The sequence below is a fragment of the Schistocerca nitens genome, chromosome 8 (genome assembly GCF_023898315.1).
Source record: "Schistocerca nitens isolate TAMUIC-IGC-003100 chromosome 8, iqSchNite1.1, whole genome shotgun sequence".
Taxonomy (NCBI): Eukaryota; Metazoa; Arthropoda; class Insecta; order Orthoptera; family Acrididae; genus Schistocerca; species Schistocerca nitens.
The window spans coordinates 420724867-420741114 of NC_064621.1; the positions used below are offsets into that span (position 1 = coordinate 420724867).

General features: G+C 43.0%; 1 protein-coding gene across 1 annotated transcript in view; it reads right to left on the bottom strand.

The window, feature by feature from the left end:
• The window catches only part of LOC126198949 (venom carboxylesterase-6-like), a 94821-nt gene that overhangs the window by 46800 nt on the left and 31773 nt on the right, over positions 1–16248 (bottom strand). The window contains exon 3 of the mRNA XM_049935594.1: positions 3870–4158. Coding sequence (XP_049791551.1) covers positions 3870–4158 — 289 coding nt within the window. The remainder of the gene's footprint in view (positions 1–3869; positions 4159–16248) is intronic.

Genomic DNA, 16248 nt, shown 5'->3' on the forward strand with positions numbered 1-16248 from the left:
CAAAGTAATATGAGTTGCAAGATGTTTTTCACACATATATCATTAGTTTCAGTATAAACAACACATCATTCTTCTTAAAAATGTGGTTCCAGTTGCATTTTGACTGGAATACATTCTTTAGAGTTTTGAAGATACCAGACACAGGGATCAGAAAACGAAGAATTTTTTACAAATTTTTCGGAAATTGGACTATATTTATAACAGGCGAAATACAGGAAACGGACAATAAATGTAACTGGAGTGAGACAGAGTTGTAGCCCATAAGACTTGTTATTTAATCTGGAACAGTTTGAACAAACTTCAGGAGAAGTTGGGGAAAGATGGCGAAAATACAGGGAGAAGAAATAAGAAACAGAGTTTGCCATTAGAGACGAGTAAGGAACTTGGACGAACACTTGAACGGAATGGATACTGTTGTCAAAAAGGTTATAAAATGAACACAAATAATACAATGGGAACGGAGTGTAATAGACTTAAGTGAAGTGATGATGGCGTATTACAGTGGGAAATGAAACGTTCTATGTAGTGGACAAGTTTGCTATTTGGACATCAAAATAAAGTATGACTGTAGTGGGACAGAAGATATAATATATACATTGGTATTACAGTGGGAAATGAAACGTTCTATGTAGTGGACAAGTTTGCTATTTGGACATCAAAATAAAGTATGACTGTAGTGGGACAGAAGATATAATATATACATTGGAATAAACAGAGAAAATTTCCTGGTAAAGAGAAATATATTAATGTAAAATATAAATTTTGGTTTTAGGAAACCTTTTGTGGAAATGTTTTTGTGGAGTGTAGCCCCATATGGAGGTGAAACAAGGACGATAAACAGTACAGACATGAAGGGAATATAAGTTTTTGAAATACAGTGCTGCAGAAAAATACTAAAAATTGGATGGGTAGAACCAGTAACTAATAAAGAGGAATTGAATCGAACTGAGGAGAAAAGAGTAGAATAACAGATGAACTGGCGGAACACGTCCTAAGGTATTAGCTTATTCACCAAAAAGGCCACAGCAATCAACCTTGTAATCATCGAACAGATGATAGTGTTGTATAAGAAAGCCTGCTACATGACCACGGTATAAATTTCAAACGATTGCATCCTGCAGAACTGCTCAGCCCTGACCCTCGTCTTAGTGCCACCCTTCTCGCTCGTGGTGGATGCTTATTGCTCTGCCGCCGAAAACAGACCCATCCGTCTTGTGTCGTCTTGATGGCTAAATTGTTTCAACAACATGAGTCGACGTCGCAACATGTCAATAGCTGCGCGGTGGCTGTTTACCAAACGGTACCTTAAAATGTGTCGTAGGATACGTCCTACCTAACGGTGTCTTTCTTCTGGTGTCACAATTTAGGCCTAATTTTCGATAGAGATATTATGCAAGAATAGTGTCTGTTCTTTCGGACCTGTCCATATAAGTATATAGTTCCGTCAATACCGGCCAAGACCTTCTTCGTCTGTGCGGATGCTCACATATTACCCGAACTCTTAATGGGACTTGGTAATAAAGTCTTCCACGAGTAATGAGTGTGTTGGGCAGGGACACTACTAATGTAGAGTGTGGTCATATAAGGTGAGAATGTGGGTCTCAAGGGAGGCGTGCGCGAGATAGTCCCTGCAGTCGCACTAACCTCTGTGCCCTCGGTGGCTCAGATGGATAGAGCGTCTGCCATGTAAGCAGGAGATCTCGTGTTTGAGTCCCGCTCGGGACACACATTTTCACTTGTCCCCGTTGATATATATCAACGCCCGTTAGCAGCTGACGGTATTAATATAATTCTAGTTTCTTTTTAGACGGCTGCAGGTCATCAATGGTGCCTGTTGGGCATGTATGAAAGCACAGACACCATATCCATAGAAGTATATAATAAAAATGTAGTCTGAACGTACCATACAATAGACGCAATCATGTAAATGATAGCAACAACCAGTGTCCACATACTGCAAGTACACAGCATTTATAGAATTATTTTTTTCCGGAATGTAAACTAACGTCCACGGACGATATCTCGGAAACATGTGAGTAAATACGAATACAAAACTGTGTTTTACTACAAAGTGAGCCGTGCTGCGAGGATCGATAGGTCACGGCACCCTGCTGGGATCCAAAGATTCTACACCATAGAGAAGAGCGTCTGCCGCCAGGAGCCTCGCAGTCCGTGTGCTGTGGTCTTATAGCGTGGCCGGATATCGGGGAGGGACTCAGTCTAGGGTAGAACATGTTCGCTTGAAGAGGACAGTCTGCCGTCGTCCGAGGACGCTTCGTCCAACGGAGTCCAGTAATTGCTGCCCGTATTCAGCGAGCACTGTGGCTGTGAGGAACTAAAGGGCAGCGTGCAGTCGACAGGTTGGAGCAATACAGGGTCGTCTTGGAGGTACCAGGAGTCCGCCTTAGCAGCCGAGGCAGGAGGTTTTCCGCCAGGGGAACGGACACGCAGCCTCAGCTGGTGTTGGAGTGCGGGTGATCTCACCGACACCCGGAAGACATCAGATCGACAGCGTCCCGTCAGCGAGTTGCGGACAGAATATCGTGTGGAGAGCAGCTGTCGAAGGAGGGACTCGTTGGCCGTGGTTGTACGACCACAACACCTATGCGGGTCTGGTACTACTGGCAAGATCCTACCAAAACACTGTACAAGATGAGCGGGTTTTTAATGTAATTTACACTGTGGCTGCTCGCCCGCATTATGTGTACTCGAATGAAATGATTACACCTCGGCATGTAGTTTTGGCGGGAATGTTGTGTGACTCACTCCTAGTATCACTCAGAATTGTATAGCGTATGGTTAGCCACGTTTAATGCCATTTGGTTAAACCAGCATTGATATGAAAGCCTCAAAAGATACAGTGTTCTGATCAACCTTACAGTTCAGTTATTCATGAGTTTTATTCTTTTGTTCCCCTGTTTTATAATAAGCTTTTGAGTGTTATTTAAATTGGGCTGTTACTGTGTGCCAAAGGTAACAGGACTTGCTCAAGTAATTTTACTTCCAGAACGAGACTAGATGTGCGACTAATTTGTTCATCTATTTATGTTTTGCTTGTTGGTGAGAAAATTGTGTCTGCTTTAAGAAATTGTTGTACATCTGGAACCGTGCCGAACGATAACGAACTGTTCTCGTTCATTCATTAAACGTCTGGCGTTACCTTGTGAACTTGATTCCTGCCTGACATTTGAATTCTATTGTGTAATGTTCATTCAAGAAACAATTCTGTATTTTTCTTTCAAGAAAGGGGTTTTTGATTTTATTCTGTGTCATCAAATTAATACTGGGTACTTAAAAGAGGTACCATTTGTCTGAGGGAAACTCGTTACCTTTCTATATTCTTTCTTTTATTAATAGTTTGATCGGTTCAGAGTATTCGAATTTTTTATACGTATTTTAAGATATTTTTATATGTGTGTGTTCTAGAGGTGCCTGGTGCTTGCGATACAAGATCAGTGTGTGCTGCGGCGCGTCCAGACTAGTGGGAGATACTGGAATTTGATTTATGTCTCACGGTGCGTCACTGTGAAGTGGGCTAAGTGTGTTCTGCTGAAGCAGCTGGTCGTTGTTTTTGCATTGTTAAAACTGCTATCTTGTTCGTCACTTTACCGTAACACGGAAGGTCTAATAAACTGTGTTACTGCTACGAACTATGTTCAGTTTCCCGTTAACCGGTCCTTGCACTCCCTAAGCACCCACATCGGTTGGCCGTGTATCACAAGATAACGCAGTTAATCATATTCTGTATTTTGGAGGGATAGGAAAGGAGAGCTTACCGTTTGGTGCATCTGTACAGAAACGTCCTTATTGCAGTATGGTTGCTGTTGTGGTCGCGGAGTGTAAAGATGTGGCAGGTCGTGATTACTCACCCAGAGCGGACAGTCGGTAGTTCATGGTAACGACAACGATGCCGCGGTCGAGGAAGAAGTCTGGGCCGAAACCAGCCAGCGAAGCCCCTCCATGTTGGTAGGCGCCTCCTGGAATCCAGGCGAGCACGGGCAACAGCTCCCCAGAGGCGTTGGCAGCCGCCGCCGCCTCCTCCGGCACGAAGACGTTGAGGTAGAGGCAGTCCTCGGAGCCCTTGTCCGGCTGCAGGCACAGCGGCGCCTCCTCCAGGGCGTCCCGTACGCCCTCCCAGGCGACAGGGGGCCGGGATTTCTGCAACAGGCAACACTTTGTTCCCCTGACTCACTCGGCATTTGGCCCCTTCACTGGTGGGCTAGGAAGTTGGATGGCGAAATTGGCGATGTATACGCCCTTATTATGTATTTCTCAGTTACAAGTGACTCTATCCTTCAGCCCCTGGCACGTTCAAACAATTTGTCAAATTTTCCGTGTTTGTCAAATTATTATACGGTGTACTTGCTTGTTTCATGTTTGGAAGAAGACATATGAAATTTTGGAAGAAATATTGATTTTTTTTTATTATCGGCCTTTTCGACAGAGACCTTGCAGTCTGAGGAGATTGTGACCAACGCAAAAACGTAGCGCAGACCCGTCCGATCGCACGCATGCCACCCGGCCGCACAATGTTGGAACGTGCAGACACTCTCATTCGAGGCGATCGACGGATCACAACCAAACACCTCGCTGCTCAAGAGGACGTGCTGACTCACTCTTTCACTAGTTGAGTACCCATTGGAGTGTGCCCATTGGGTTCGTAGCCGCATAACATAAGACCACAGAGAGGAACGAAGGACTATCTGTGCTTGGGCGTCATAAGGCTGATTGTGACAATTGTTTGTCCAATATCGTCAGAGGCGACGAATAATGAGTTTATCACTTAGAATCGGCAACAAAGAGGCAATCCATGGAGTGGCGCCACACCATCTCTTCTCTGAAGAAAAAGTTAATAGTCACACCCCGAGCCAGTGAAGTCATAGCGACGGACCTCTGGGACTATGAAGGGGTTATTCTGTTTGATGCCCTTCGCCATGGTGCAACGATGAACTCTGAAATGTATTGTGCTACTCTCTGCAAACTTGAAAAAGGACTTGAGTTTGATCGCTGCCACAAAAATACAAATGAACTTCTCCTTCGCCGTGACAGCGCAAGGCCACGCACAAGTATGCGCATCCCCGAGAAGCTCACCAAACTTCATCGGACTGTTATTCCTCATCCACCCTACGAACTGAATCTCGTAACTTCCGAGGTCCCTTTGTTTGGCTCAATGAAGGATGCAATGGAAATGTTATTTATGCAGCCAGTCATTGGCTCCGAAGTCCACTAGTGGAGTGGTACCATGCAGGGATGCATGGATTGGAAAGTTTTACATCTCGTGAAGTTTTGTCATTTCGTACTGTACATTTGGCCGAAATTATTGTTGTAAGTGAAGGTTCTTATTTAGTACCTTATAGTTCATTGTCTCTTAATTGTCGGTCTAGGCGTCACATTGAACGGATATTATGTCTAAAAATACCTAAAACAATGGGGAATAATGTGGTGCATTGCATTGCTGAATGAAACCATCTTACTTTCAGACAAAAGTATTGCTTTACTTAATGAACAATCCTCGTAAAATAAAAGCGTCATAGGGAAAGAAATAAAAAAAAAAGATCTCAGACCATTATCAATATGGTAGAGATGTTGCATGTTTTCCATCCATATCTTAAACACGAGGACGCAAAAAATAAAGAGGATCATTATTCAAAGTACGGGGCGCCAAACTTCTTTTACTCCATCACATGTTAGTATTACAAAAATTCGCTCTGAGAGCAAAGCGCATTAACGTGATGCTTCTGGGATTCATGCCGCGAATCGTATACGCTTGGCGGATTAACGATGAAGGCTTTTAGGCGTTTTCCCACATTCTCTTAGGTAAACGCCGGGCTAGTATCCACTACACAATCATTTGGAAAACGTTCTGGAACTTGAACATGTGATCTACTCGAGACGCAGACAGATAGGATACAAAGATCCCTCCCATGCGGAGTGGTGACGTCACGATCATCCGGCCACCAGCTCCCACTGATATCTCCGCAACCCCGTAGGGAAACAGGAACTGTTATGGAAGAAGAAACAGAAAGAGCAGGAGATATTTCCATTATGTGCATTGAGACATAAAACATTTTCTGGTTATCACATAGCTACAGAGAAACTGGAAAAGATTTTCGCCTAACACGTTTTACCTTTCAATGTGATAGCGAAGTAATTCTGACGGTTTTTAAAAGTTTCATTGTCCATTCGGAGAAACTTTCGATATAACCATCAGTTTCTGGGTATAATATTTATTTATCAGAATCTCATTGGTACATTTTGCTCTCAGTTTCAACTATTTACGCAGCCAGCGACTTTTTTCTGTTTCTTTTTTATACAAAGTGATAACTCAATGCAAGAAACGCTCTTGGTTCATTCGTTGTCTTTGGAACTACTGTACAAATACTCATACCTCGCGACGGGATACACACAATGTGAGACCTGAAGTACTTCAAAACTGAGATAAAGTTTGACAAACTTGGTTTTTACCTCAGCTCGCTTGTTTGACAATCCCTAGGAAGCCAAAGTATGAATTTAACAAATTTCACCATTTGCAGCGGTCTTCAGAGGCAGTAAACATGATCCGAGACGGAGTGAGAAATCTGTGAACGAGATGCGGAAATCCTATCAAACGGCCCCCTCTTGTAGGCGGAGACCAGGTTGATATCAATTGTCGGGAGTTGTGTTATATTGGGTGCCCACGGATTACAAAGGATAAATACACTTCCGTTATTCACCATTCTGTAGCGGATAATGGGATATATTATACTACGAACACCAAACGCTAAATGCTACTTAACTTATACGTTAGATTTTACATTCTTGTTGGCTATGTTAACTTAAATTTCATCCTTATAATACGTAGTTTATTCCCACTACAGAAAAAAGCCATTCCAACATCAGAAGGGAAGTTTGTTTACATCACGGCTACTGTGTGTTACTGAAACTTTCAGGATGACATCACAACAGCATGCCCAGAGGAGACTCACGTGCACCTTATCGATGTATGTAAGATTTTGAGAAGGTGCATTATTCTTGAAATAACGGAATTTAATAAACATGTGGCTATTTGCCCAAACTTGCCACTGAACGATCAGATTCTATTTCCTTGTTCACAACTTCTAACAGCAGATACTGCAGATAAAATATCCACACTGCTTTGTAGATTACTGCTCCTAATTGTATTATCTGTATTTTTACTTTGCTCCAGTTTCTGGGGTTTCGTTTGCATTGCTGTTTTACTTTGCATAATTACGGTTGTTTTATTAAGGATTTAAGTCTCAAGATGTGTCTCACTTCCAATATTATATTTGTTTAATATGATATTACCTCATACAGTCATCAAACTTCACTGTTTTTCGCTCAATTTGTTGTTTTCTCTAAAAAGTTGCTGTAATTTGTCACAAAAATTAATTAACTTAACCTGTCATATACAGTGACGGAAAAAAAATCACAACACCAAAATATATTTAACGTAGAGCAATAAAATTTCGGAAACACATTTGTCTTGATAACATATTTAAGTGATTAACATTGCAAGATCAGAGTTTAACATAAGCGCGAGATAAGCCACTGCAAATTTGAAGTGCTACTACATTAATAACAGTTGTAGCCGCCAGAGTGTTGAATACAAGCATGAAAATATGAATACATTGTGTCGTACGGGTGCTGGATATCAGTTTATGGCATGGAGTTCCATGCCTGTTGCATTTGGTCCGCCAGTACAGGGACGGTTAATGCAGATTGTTAATGACGCAGGAGTTGTCGGCCGATTATGTCCCATAAGCGCTCGATTAGAGACAGATATGCTGATCCAGAAGCCCAAGTGAACGTGTCGACAATCTGTAGAGTAAGTTGGGTTACAACAGCGCTATGTGGGCGAGTGTTATCGTGTTGGAAAACGCCCAATGGAATGCTGCGCATTAATGGGATGTCGAATCACTAAACTGAAGTGCAAATTTACTATCAGGATGCGTAGGATAACCGCGAGAGTACTCCTCCTGTCATACGAAACCGCATGCCAGACCACAACTCCAGGTTTGGTTCCCGTGAGTCTAGCATGCAGACTGATTGGTTGCAGTCCTTCAACTGGCCTCCATTTAACCAACACATGGCCATCACTGGCACAGAGACAGAACCGTGTTTCATCAGTAAACACAACAGACTTCCATGCTGCCCTCCAGTGAGCTCTTCCTTGACATCACTAAAGTTACAAATGGCGGTGATTTGGAGTCAGTGGAAAACACGCTACAGGACGTCTGGATGGGAGCTGTCCTTGGAGTAAGCGATTTGTAACTGTTCGTTGTGTCGCTTTGGTGCCTGTCTACGTATCGATGGATGAGTATGTGTGTGAGAACTTAGGTCTACCTTTTATTAGCAAGCGGAGATGTGAGACTTGGCCACGTATTAGTTCTGAGCAGACATTAATTAAATTCTGACGTTTTCTAATCAATCAGTAATACAGTAAGGAGACAGTTATTCGAATTTTGCTTAAGGTCAGTAGTAGGTAGGTCATCATTCATGTGCTACAGTACTCAACAGTATCTGAACGACCTGAATTGCGTTTCGCCTGAATTGTATGCAACTCACACTACTTAACAGTCTTGCAGGTCCTCTGCTCTCTTTTCGGTACGGTCGTTTGACTATACAAAATGGCTACTACAAGAGGCCAGACGAGATAACGGTTCTGTATGCCTATCAATCCAGATGCAAATTAAATCACAATAATTTAAATATCAGTAAACGCGTTGTCAGAGATGATAACCATTACGCTGGTGAAATCAAAAACTATTGCAATAAATGACATTTCAAAAAGCATGTTTCAACTTGAAATTATTTTAGGAGCATATCTGTACTGGGCTGAGACCCGGCTCTCCAATTTAGTAATTACTTTTCCAGTCAACTAACCACGATAGATCCTACATATGTTTGCAATCACAGGTAACAAAGTGTGCGCAAGTTTAAACTTGAAATAACAAGGCATAACCTTTTCTGATAGGCTGTGATTCAACCCAGAACCTTATCGGATTGTTAACAAAGCGCAATCAAATGTTAGAAATCGGAATTTTTTTAACAATGTCAAGAAGAAAAATTTTTGACCAACCAAGATTAGAACGGAGCACCTATCGTCATTGACTTCTAGTCACGAATAGACGTTAAAAATGGTTTATTTCACCAATATCGAGATGTAGACATGTCTGAACTGGAAGTAACATGAAGTAAAATTCTGTGCTGGCTGGGATCGAACACTGCACATATCATCGTCGTTGACTATCGAATTCCTTTCACCAGTAACTAAGACAGGCATTTTGAATCTGAAATGATGTGACGAAAAGTTGTGTGGCTGACTGGAAGTCGAAACTTGTGCCAGTCGCTGTTGCCGAAAACTCACAGAGAGGCGTTAAAAATCGTTACTATTTGTCACCTGCAGCTTGGTGTACGCATGCTGCAACTTGAATGGCACGATGAAAACTTTTGTGCCACAACAGGATTCGAAGGAGATACCCGCTCTTATGGAGACGTTGAGGAGTTCGGACTCTTGCGGAAACAATGGAACGAGAGAACTGCATCGTCTCGAAGAGGCCAAACCCACCGAGAGTTGAGGTCTGAGTTGGAATCCCAGACCAGCATCAACAATTCCAACATCTCCATATCAGATACAAGAAGAAAGAGGTGTCCGTTGACCTTACACGACCAATCGCTTATTAATTTAAAAAAAATTCGTATAAGAAAGCAAAGTCATGACAAGAGTTTCTACCTGGCGTAACTACCGCCACCGTCATGGGCCAATCTACAGCGACTCTCCTAAGGTAGACAGCGAAGTGATGTCATATTTAAAGCGGATTTGGAACAACTGTGCATTCCCTACGTTATTCAGCTTGCATTACCAGAGGGGAAGAGGGTCTGTTGGTGGTTGTTAAAAATGGTTGCCTGATGCATGAATCGATCACGGGCCTTAAGCATACACAGCTACAATCATTCCAACAGACCATCAACTTACAGACTGGCTCCTGACTATGTTGTAAAGAAGGATGCTCCACACGGAAAGAGAATACTGATGCTCTGAAAGTTCACTACAACCTGTTCAGTCATTTCCTTGTTCGTTCCCATGCGTGTTTTTGACCTGTTTTTTTAGCCGCTGTCGTAAAGTCACATATTAGCCAGGTGCAAGAACTGAGAACACGGTAGAATGCGGAAATTCCTATTGGAAGCGTTCCTTTCCACTTGTGATTATGTGCTGAAGTATGCATTTACGATCTACTCATAAATATGGCGCAGTGTAAACGCAGAGGCAGATATGGAACACACTCTCATCGTCAAGCTTATAAATCGTCTGATATAATTACGTAGATAAGGGCTCAGTGATCTTTTCTCATGCAGCGTATTATGTGAAGAGTATTGAAGTATGTAATCCATCAGCCAAAATTTTACCTCAAAAACCATTTAAGTGCGAGTAGGACTGAGTATTCCATTCAAACCGGATTTCGTTTATAGTTAATAATAATAATAGTAGTAGTAGTAATAATTTCGTTTGGTGCAGTACCATGGTGCCAGTATTTCTATTGGGCGCCACCTTCTTAGTTCCTTTTATTTTTGTTTATTTATTTAGTATTTTGTTTCCTGGCCTTCTTCCTCCCCTTTAGCCCTACCTTACGCTCGCCATAAGCTCCTCCGTCGGCGTTGTTTCTTCTACATTGTTATTCCTGTTTCTGCAACAGCAAGGACTCGAATGAGGTAATTAAATGATCCCTTTTATAATAAAGATTTATGTCTCACTTTCAGAGAACAAAAAATTAATGCCTTGTACATGTGGAAAATGTGGCAGGTATGATGATAAAGCAAATAAAAATCGCTTTTGTTTGAAAATGAAAGAAGATGTTCTTCATAGCATACGTCAATAAAGCGAAACGCGTCTGGTGGGAAAAATCACGCATTTTTGTAGTTGCAACGACAGAACAAAAATACCCTCAACTAGTGTAAATAGTGATTTGTTTTGCGAGTTCTGGGACAGCTGTGATTGTGCTAAAAATGGTGATGAGTGGCTTGGTTTCATCACTTTCCGCCGGGGAAGCGTGCACTTTAACGCCTGTTTTATTCAGAGAAATGTAACGGTACCTTGCACCTATTAAGAGAGAAACTGTAAGCTTTCTGAAGGCGGCTCCTGTATTCAAGGCTGCATCCAGCCAACTGTTCATACGTTTCAGAAAAATAAATAAAGAAACAAAAAATAACGAACAAGAAACACTACAATGAAATTCTCGTTTAGGACTGAGCGTTCTCAGTTGTAAACATCCCCCTCTCCACTGCCCCTTTCCCACGCTCTCTGCACGTTTCAAACGTCGCTTCAGTGACATCAGTGTTCCTAACCTACCCTAGCTATCCAGCCGGGCAAGAAAATGGTTCAAATGGTTCTGAGAACTATGGGATTCAACTTCTGAGGTCATTAGTCCCCTAGAACTTAGAACTAGTTAAACCTAACTAACCTAAGGACATCACAAACATCCATGCCCGAGCCAGGATTCGAACCTGCGACCGTAGCGGTCTCGCGGTTCCAGACTGCAGCGCCTAGAACCGCACGGCCACTTCGGCCGGCTCCCAGCCGGGCAAATGAGCTCTGCAGTTCAACGTGAACACCTCACATCGTTGAGAGCTGAAGGCTAGGTTAAAACGAAGCCTCAACATTCGACGATCCGAGCGAGACTCGACCCCACCTCCTGTCGGTTTCCAGGCACGCGCCTTACCTCTTTTTTTCACATTTATACATTTAATAGTTTCATATAATGTTCCATTATAAACAAAATCTGTGGAGGGTATAACGTAAGAATAGTATAACGTTAAGAACAACGTTAGCTCCGCAGGTGTTTGTAAAGGAACTGAGTAAAAGGCAAAACAGTGCGAATGAAGTAAGTAATATGAGTTTTCTTATAAATGTAATGCAGTCCCAGGATAATACACTGATAAAATGGAATAAACGATTGATAGTGTACGTTAACTATGGATTGATTTTTCTGCTGCGTGAGCTGAAGAACACCGCAGATCGCTCATATCCAGCACGCACAACAATCATTGGCATCCCTATCATTTCCTCTTCGAACTAATGTTTACGAGAATTTATCTGTGGGGTGTGTGTTTCATTTTAATTCTGACTCTCCCTTTATGATGAGAAGCCTCTATTTCATGGACACTCCCTCTCCTGCATGAAATCCGTTCTGTTACTTTCGCTGTGGGATACGACGAAATTTTCTGTCGTTTCCAAGCAATCCTACGAACGGAGCTCTGAACCGCTGGAAGGCACACGACAATAACAGGATGGGGGGAGAGGGGGGAGGGTAGAATCGAAGAAAAGGGAGAGAGAGGGTGGCAGACGAGTCCAGCCCTCTTTGTCTTCGTGTACATGACATGGGACGGGGGCACGTAGGTGGAGTCCAATTCGTGGGCGTGTTCTCCCATTGGTTGCTGGAGGTCCGCTGTAGAAGTTCTGAAATCCTTCGAGATAACCTATCCTCTAAAACTGGCGAACAAGGAATTCTTAGTGCTCGCTTCTGACGCGAGCCGATTGGGCTCGTGTTGTGCTCGGAAGCTAGAGATATGATTGGCCAGAAGTTCGCCTCTTACCGGTGCAGTGGAGCGAACGTGGCAGTTGAAGACGGAGCGAGCTACAGGCTGGAACCCCCCCCCCCCTATTCCGCCACAACCTTCACATAAAGGGAACCCATCTCCCCTGGCGCAGAACCGCCAAGAATGTTGACGTAACCTTGGACTCTCGTCTTACGTGGAAGCTCCACATAGACTAGGTCTACAGGAAGGTCTGTGCCAGAATGTCTATCCTATACCCAGTCCTCACCACAACCAGCTTCCTTTCCTGCTCTGTAGGAGTAAATGTATATCAGGCCCTTATACCGGCCGTAATGGAATATACATACCCAGTCTGGGGATACACGGCGAAGCAGCACCTGGACAAACTACGGAGGCTGCAGAACAGCGCCCTCAGGAGGGCACTGGATCTACCTCTGGGATTCCCCACTTACGATCTACACGCCAAGCTGAAATCCCTTTTCTGGGAGAGCGCTTTCAAGAAATGTCAAGGGCCTTCTATGAGAGCAATTCGGCGGCCGCTGTGGCCGAGCGGTTCTAGGTACTTCAGTCCGGAACCACGCAGCTGTCGTGGTCGCAGGTTCGAAACCTGCATGGATGTGTGTGATGTCCTTAGGTTAGTTAGGTTTGAGTAGTTCTAAGTTCTAGGGTACTGATGACCTCGGATGTTAAGTCCCATAGTGCTTAGAGCCATTTGAACCATTTGAGAGCTCTTCCAGATCAGGAAATGTCTCATCCACTTCCTGGATCGGCATGACATGTCCCGCGACAAGCACAAACGCCCTATGACGATCTTCGAAGACTAAGTCGAAGGGAAAATCTCAATATCAATGACTAATCCTGTTCCCTACCCCATAAAAATCAATCATTTCGCCAACCTCAGACAAGTACCCGACACACACAGAACATTCTTCACATTACCCAGACATCCAAAAAGCATAGAAAAGAAAGACGTGGAGGAAAAGCGAAAAGGCTGCAAACTCCCCAACACAGTTAAAGTAACAGATAGGAGTGAGTGACAGGCAGGAGGCGCTGGAGATGCTCTTGGCCAGTGGGGATAATCTGTGCAGCTGCACCGTGAGGCAATGACGGCGAGGCGCAACGCAACTGCTTGATGGTTTGCCGTTAGTTAGTTCGTGATCGGACGTGGTTAGTAGTCCCATTTCCTTATATCAAACTCTTCTCGAACTGCTGATGTCTTTGCTACCTGTATCGTAAGCAAAATTCTTTACATCGCTCTGTTTTAGGTTGAACAGTGTTTTCGGTTTCGTGTTTCAGGGATTGTAATTAGCATAAGTTGTTCTTATCGGCCTGTGCTGGCCCCGTGCAAATCGGTTAACCAAGTTTTAGGTCTATCAGCACCGCGAATATCTGTGAATGGGTAACAACATCTTACTCTCAGCAATGATTATCTCTGTTGCAGCATGTTATATCGCGCACGAACTTATAAAATGGTTTCCCTTGTTCCTAGAGAGGCACTCTTCTAAGATGATCACTTCGACTGCTAAGTTATTATCAAGTCTGCGTTTCGTAAGGTTCAAAAATGGTTCAAATGGCTCTGAGCGCCATACGACTTAACTTCTGAGGTCATCAGTCGCCTAGCACTTAGAACTAATTAAGCCTAACTAACCTAAGGACATCACACACATCCATGCCCGAGGCAGGATTCTAACCTGCGACCGTAGCAGTCGCTCGGCTCCAGACTGTAGCGCCTAGAACCGCACGGCCATTACGGCCGGCTGCGTTTCGTAAGAGGCAAGAGCATTTAAGAACATTATTTACTATGCAATTAAACATCCTCCATGTGGAAAATAACTGTAATAAATCCAGAGTTTTCAATTCAGTCTTTTACTTCAAGCATCCAAGGTTATTTTCAGATGTATTAGGCAGAGGTTTATATATAAGGCTAAATACTGGGTACGTCTCCACAAGGACAGACTGCCCTGCTTGTTTCCATTGCATCAGGGTGTATATGTGAATTATGAATTTAATTTCCTTTCATATCGTAATTTGTTTTCGGTGTATTTCTTGGCTGTAAGTATTTATGTTTTCAGAATATTCTGCTATGATACTGAATTTTTCTCAATCACGGATGAGTCAGTTATATTCAATGCGAAAATGTTTTTGGATAGAATGGCTGACCATCATTAGATGTATTCTGTGGCTTTTAAAAGTGGCACATTTGAGGCAATTACATGGTATGGACAAAAGGTTCCTGCATCAGGAAAAACCGACGAATACATGTGGAGGTGCAGAAGGTGTGCATTGAATTGGATACAAGAATTTATCCACAGTTTATCACTTTTCTCGTTTTCGTAATTGGTGTGTGATACTTTTTAGGATCTTCATTTTTGGAGCTATTGTCTGTACTACTGTGGACAATGACGAAGTTTTTAATGGATATGTTGATTTGCCCCGCCCCCCACCCCCTCCATGACCCATGGACCTTGCCGTTGGTGGGGAGGTTTGCGTGCCTCGGCGATACAGATAGACGTACCGTAGGTGCAACCACAACGGAGGGGTATCTGTTGAGAGGCCACACAAAGGTGTTGTTCCTGAAGAGGGGCAGCAGACTTTTCAGTAGCTGCAGGGGCAACAGTCTGAATGATTGACTGATCTGGCCTTGTAACACTGACCAAAACGGCCTTGCTGTGCTGGTACTGCGAATGGCTGAAAGCAAGCGGAAACTACAGCAATAATTTTTCCCGAGGGCATGCAGCTTTACCGTATGGTTGAATGATGATGGCGTCCTCTTGGGTAAAATATTCCGGAGGTAAAATAGTCCCCAATTTGGATCTCCTGGCGGGGACCACTCAGGAGGACATCGTTATCAAGAGAAAGAAAACTGGCGTTCTACGAATCATAGCTAACACTTGGTTAAAGAATCATGAAAGATGGCTGTATACATGGAAGAAGCCTGGAGATACTCTCAGATAGATTATTTAATGGTAAGACAGAGATTTAGGAAACGGGTTTTCAATTGTACGACATTTCCAGGGGTAGAAGTGGACTCTGACCACAATCTACGTATTAGCTATGAACTGTAGATTAAAACTAAAGTAACTGCAAAAAGGGTGGAATATAAGGATATGGGACCTGGATAATTTTAAAGAACCAGAGGTTGTAGAGAGTTTCAGGTAGAGCATTAAGGAACAATTGACAAGAATGGGGGAAAGAAATACGGTAGAAGAAGAATGGGTAGCTTTGAGAGATCAAATAGTGAAGGCAGCAGAGGATCAAGTAGGTAAAAAGACGATAGCTAGTATAAATTCTTGGCTAACAGAAGAGATATTGAATTTCATTGATGAAAAGAGAAAATACAAAAATGCAGTAAATGAAGCAGGCACAAAGGAATAGAAACGTCTTAAAAATGAGATCGACAGCAAGTGCAAAATGGCTAAGCAGAGGTGGCTAGAGGACAAATGTAAGGATGTAGAGGTGCATATCACTAGGGGTAAGATAGATACTTCCTACAGGAAAATTAAAGAGACCTTTGGATAAAAGAAAACCACTTGCATGAATATCAAGAGCTCAGGTGTAAACCCAGTTCTAAGCAAAGAAGGGAAAGCAGAAAGCTGTAAGGAGTGTATAGAGGTTCTATACAAGGGCGATGTACTTGAGGACAATATTATGGAACTGGAAGAGAATGTAGCTGAAGATGAACTAGGAGATATGGTA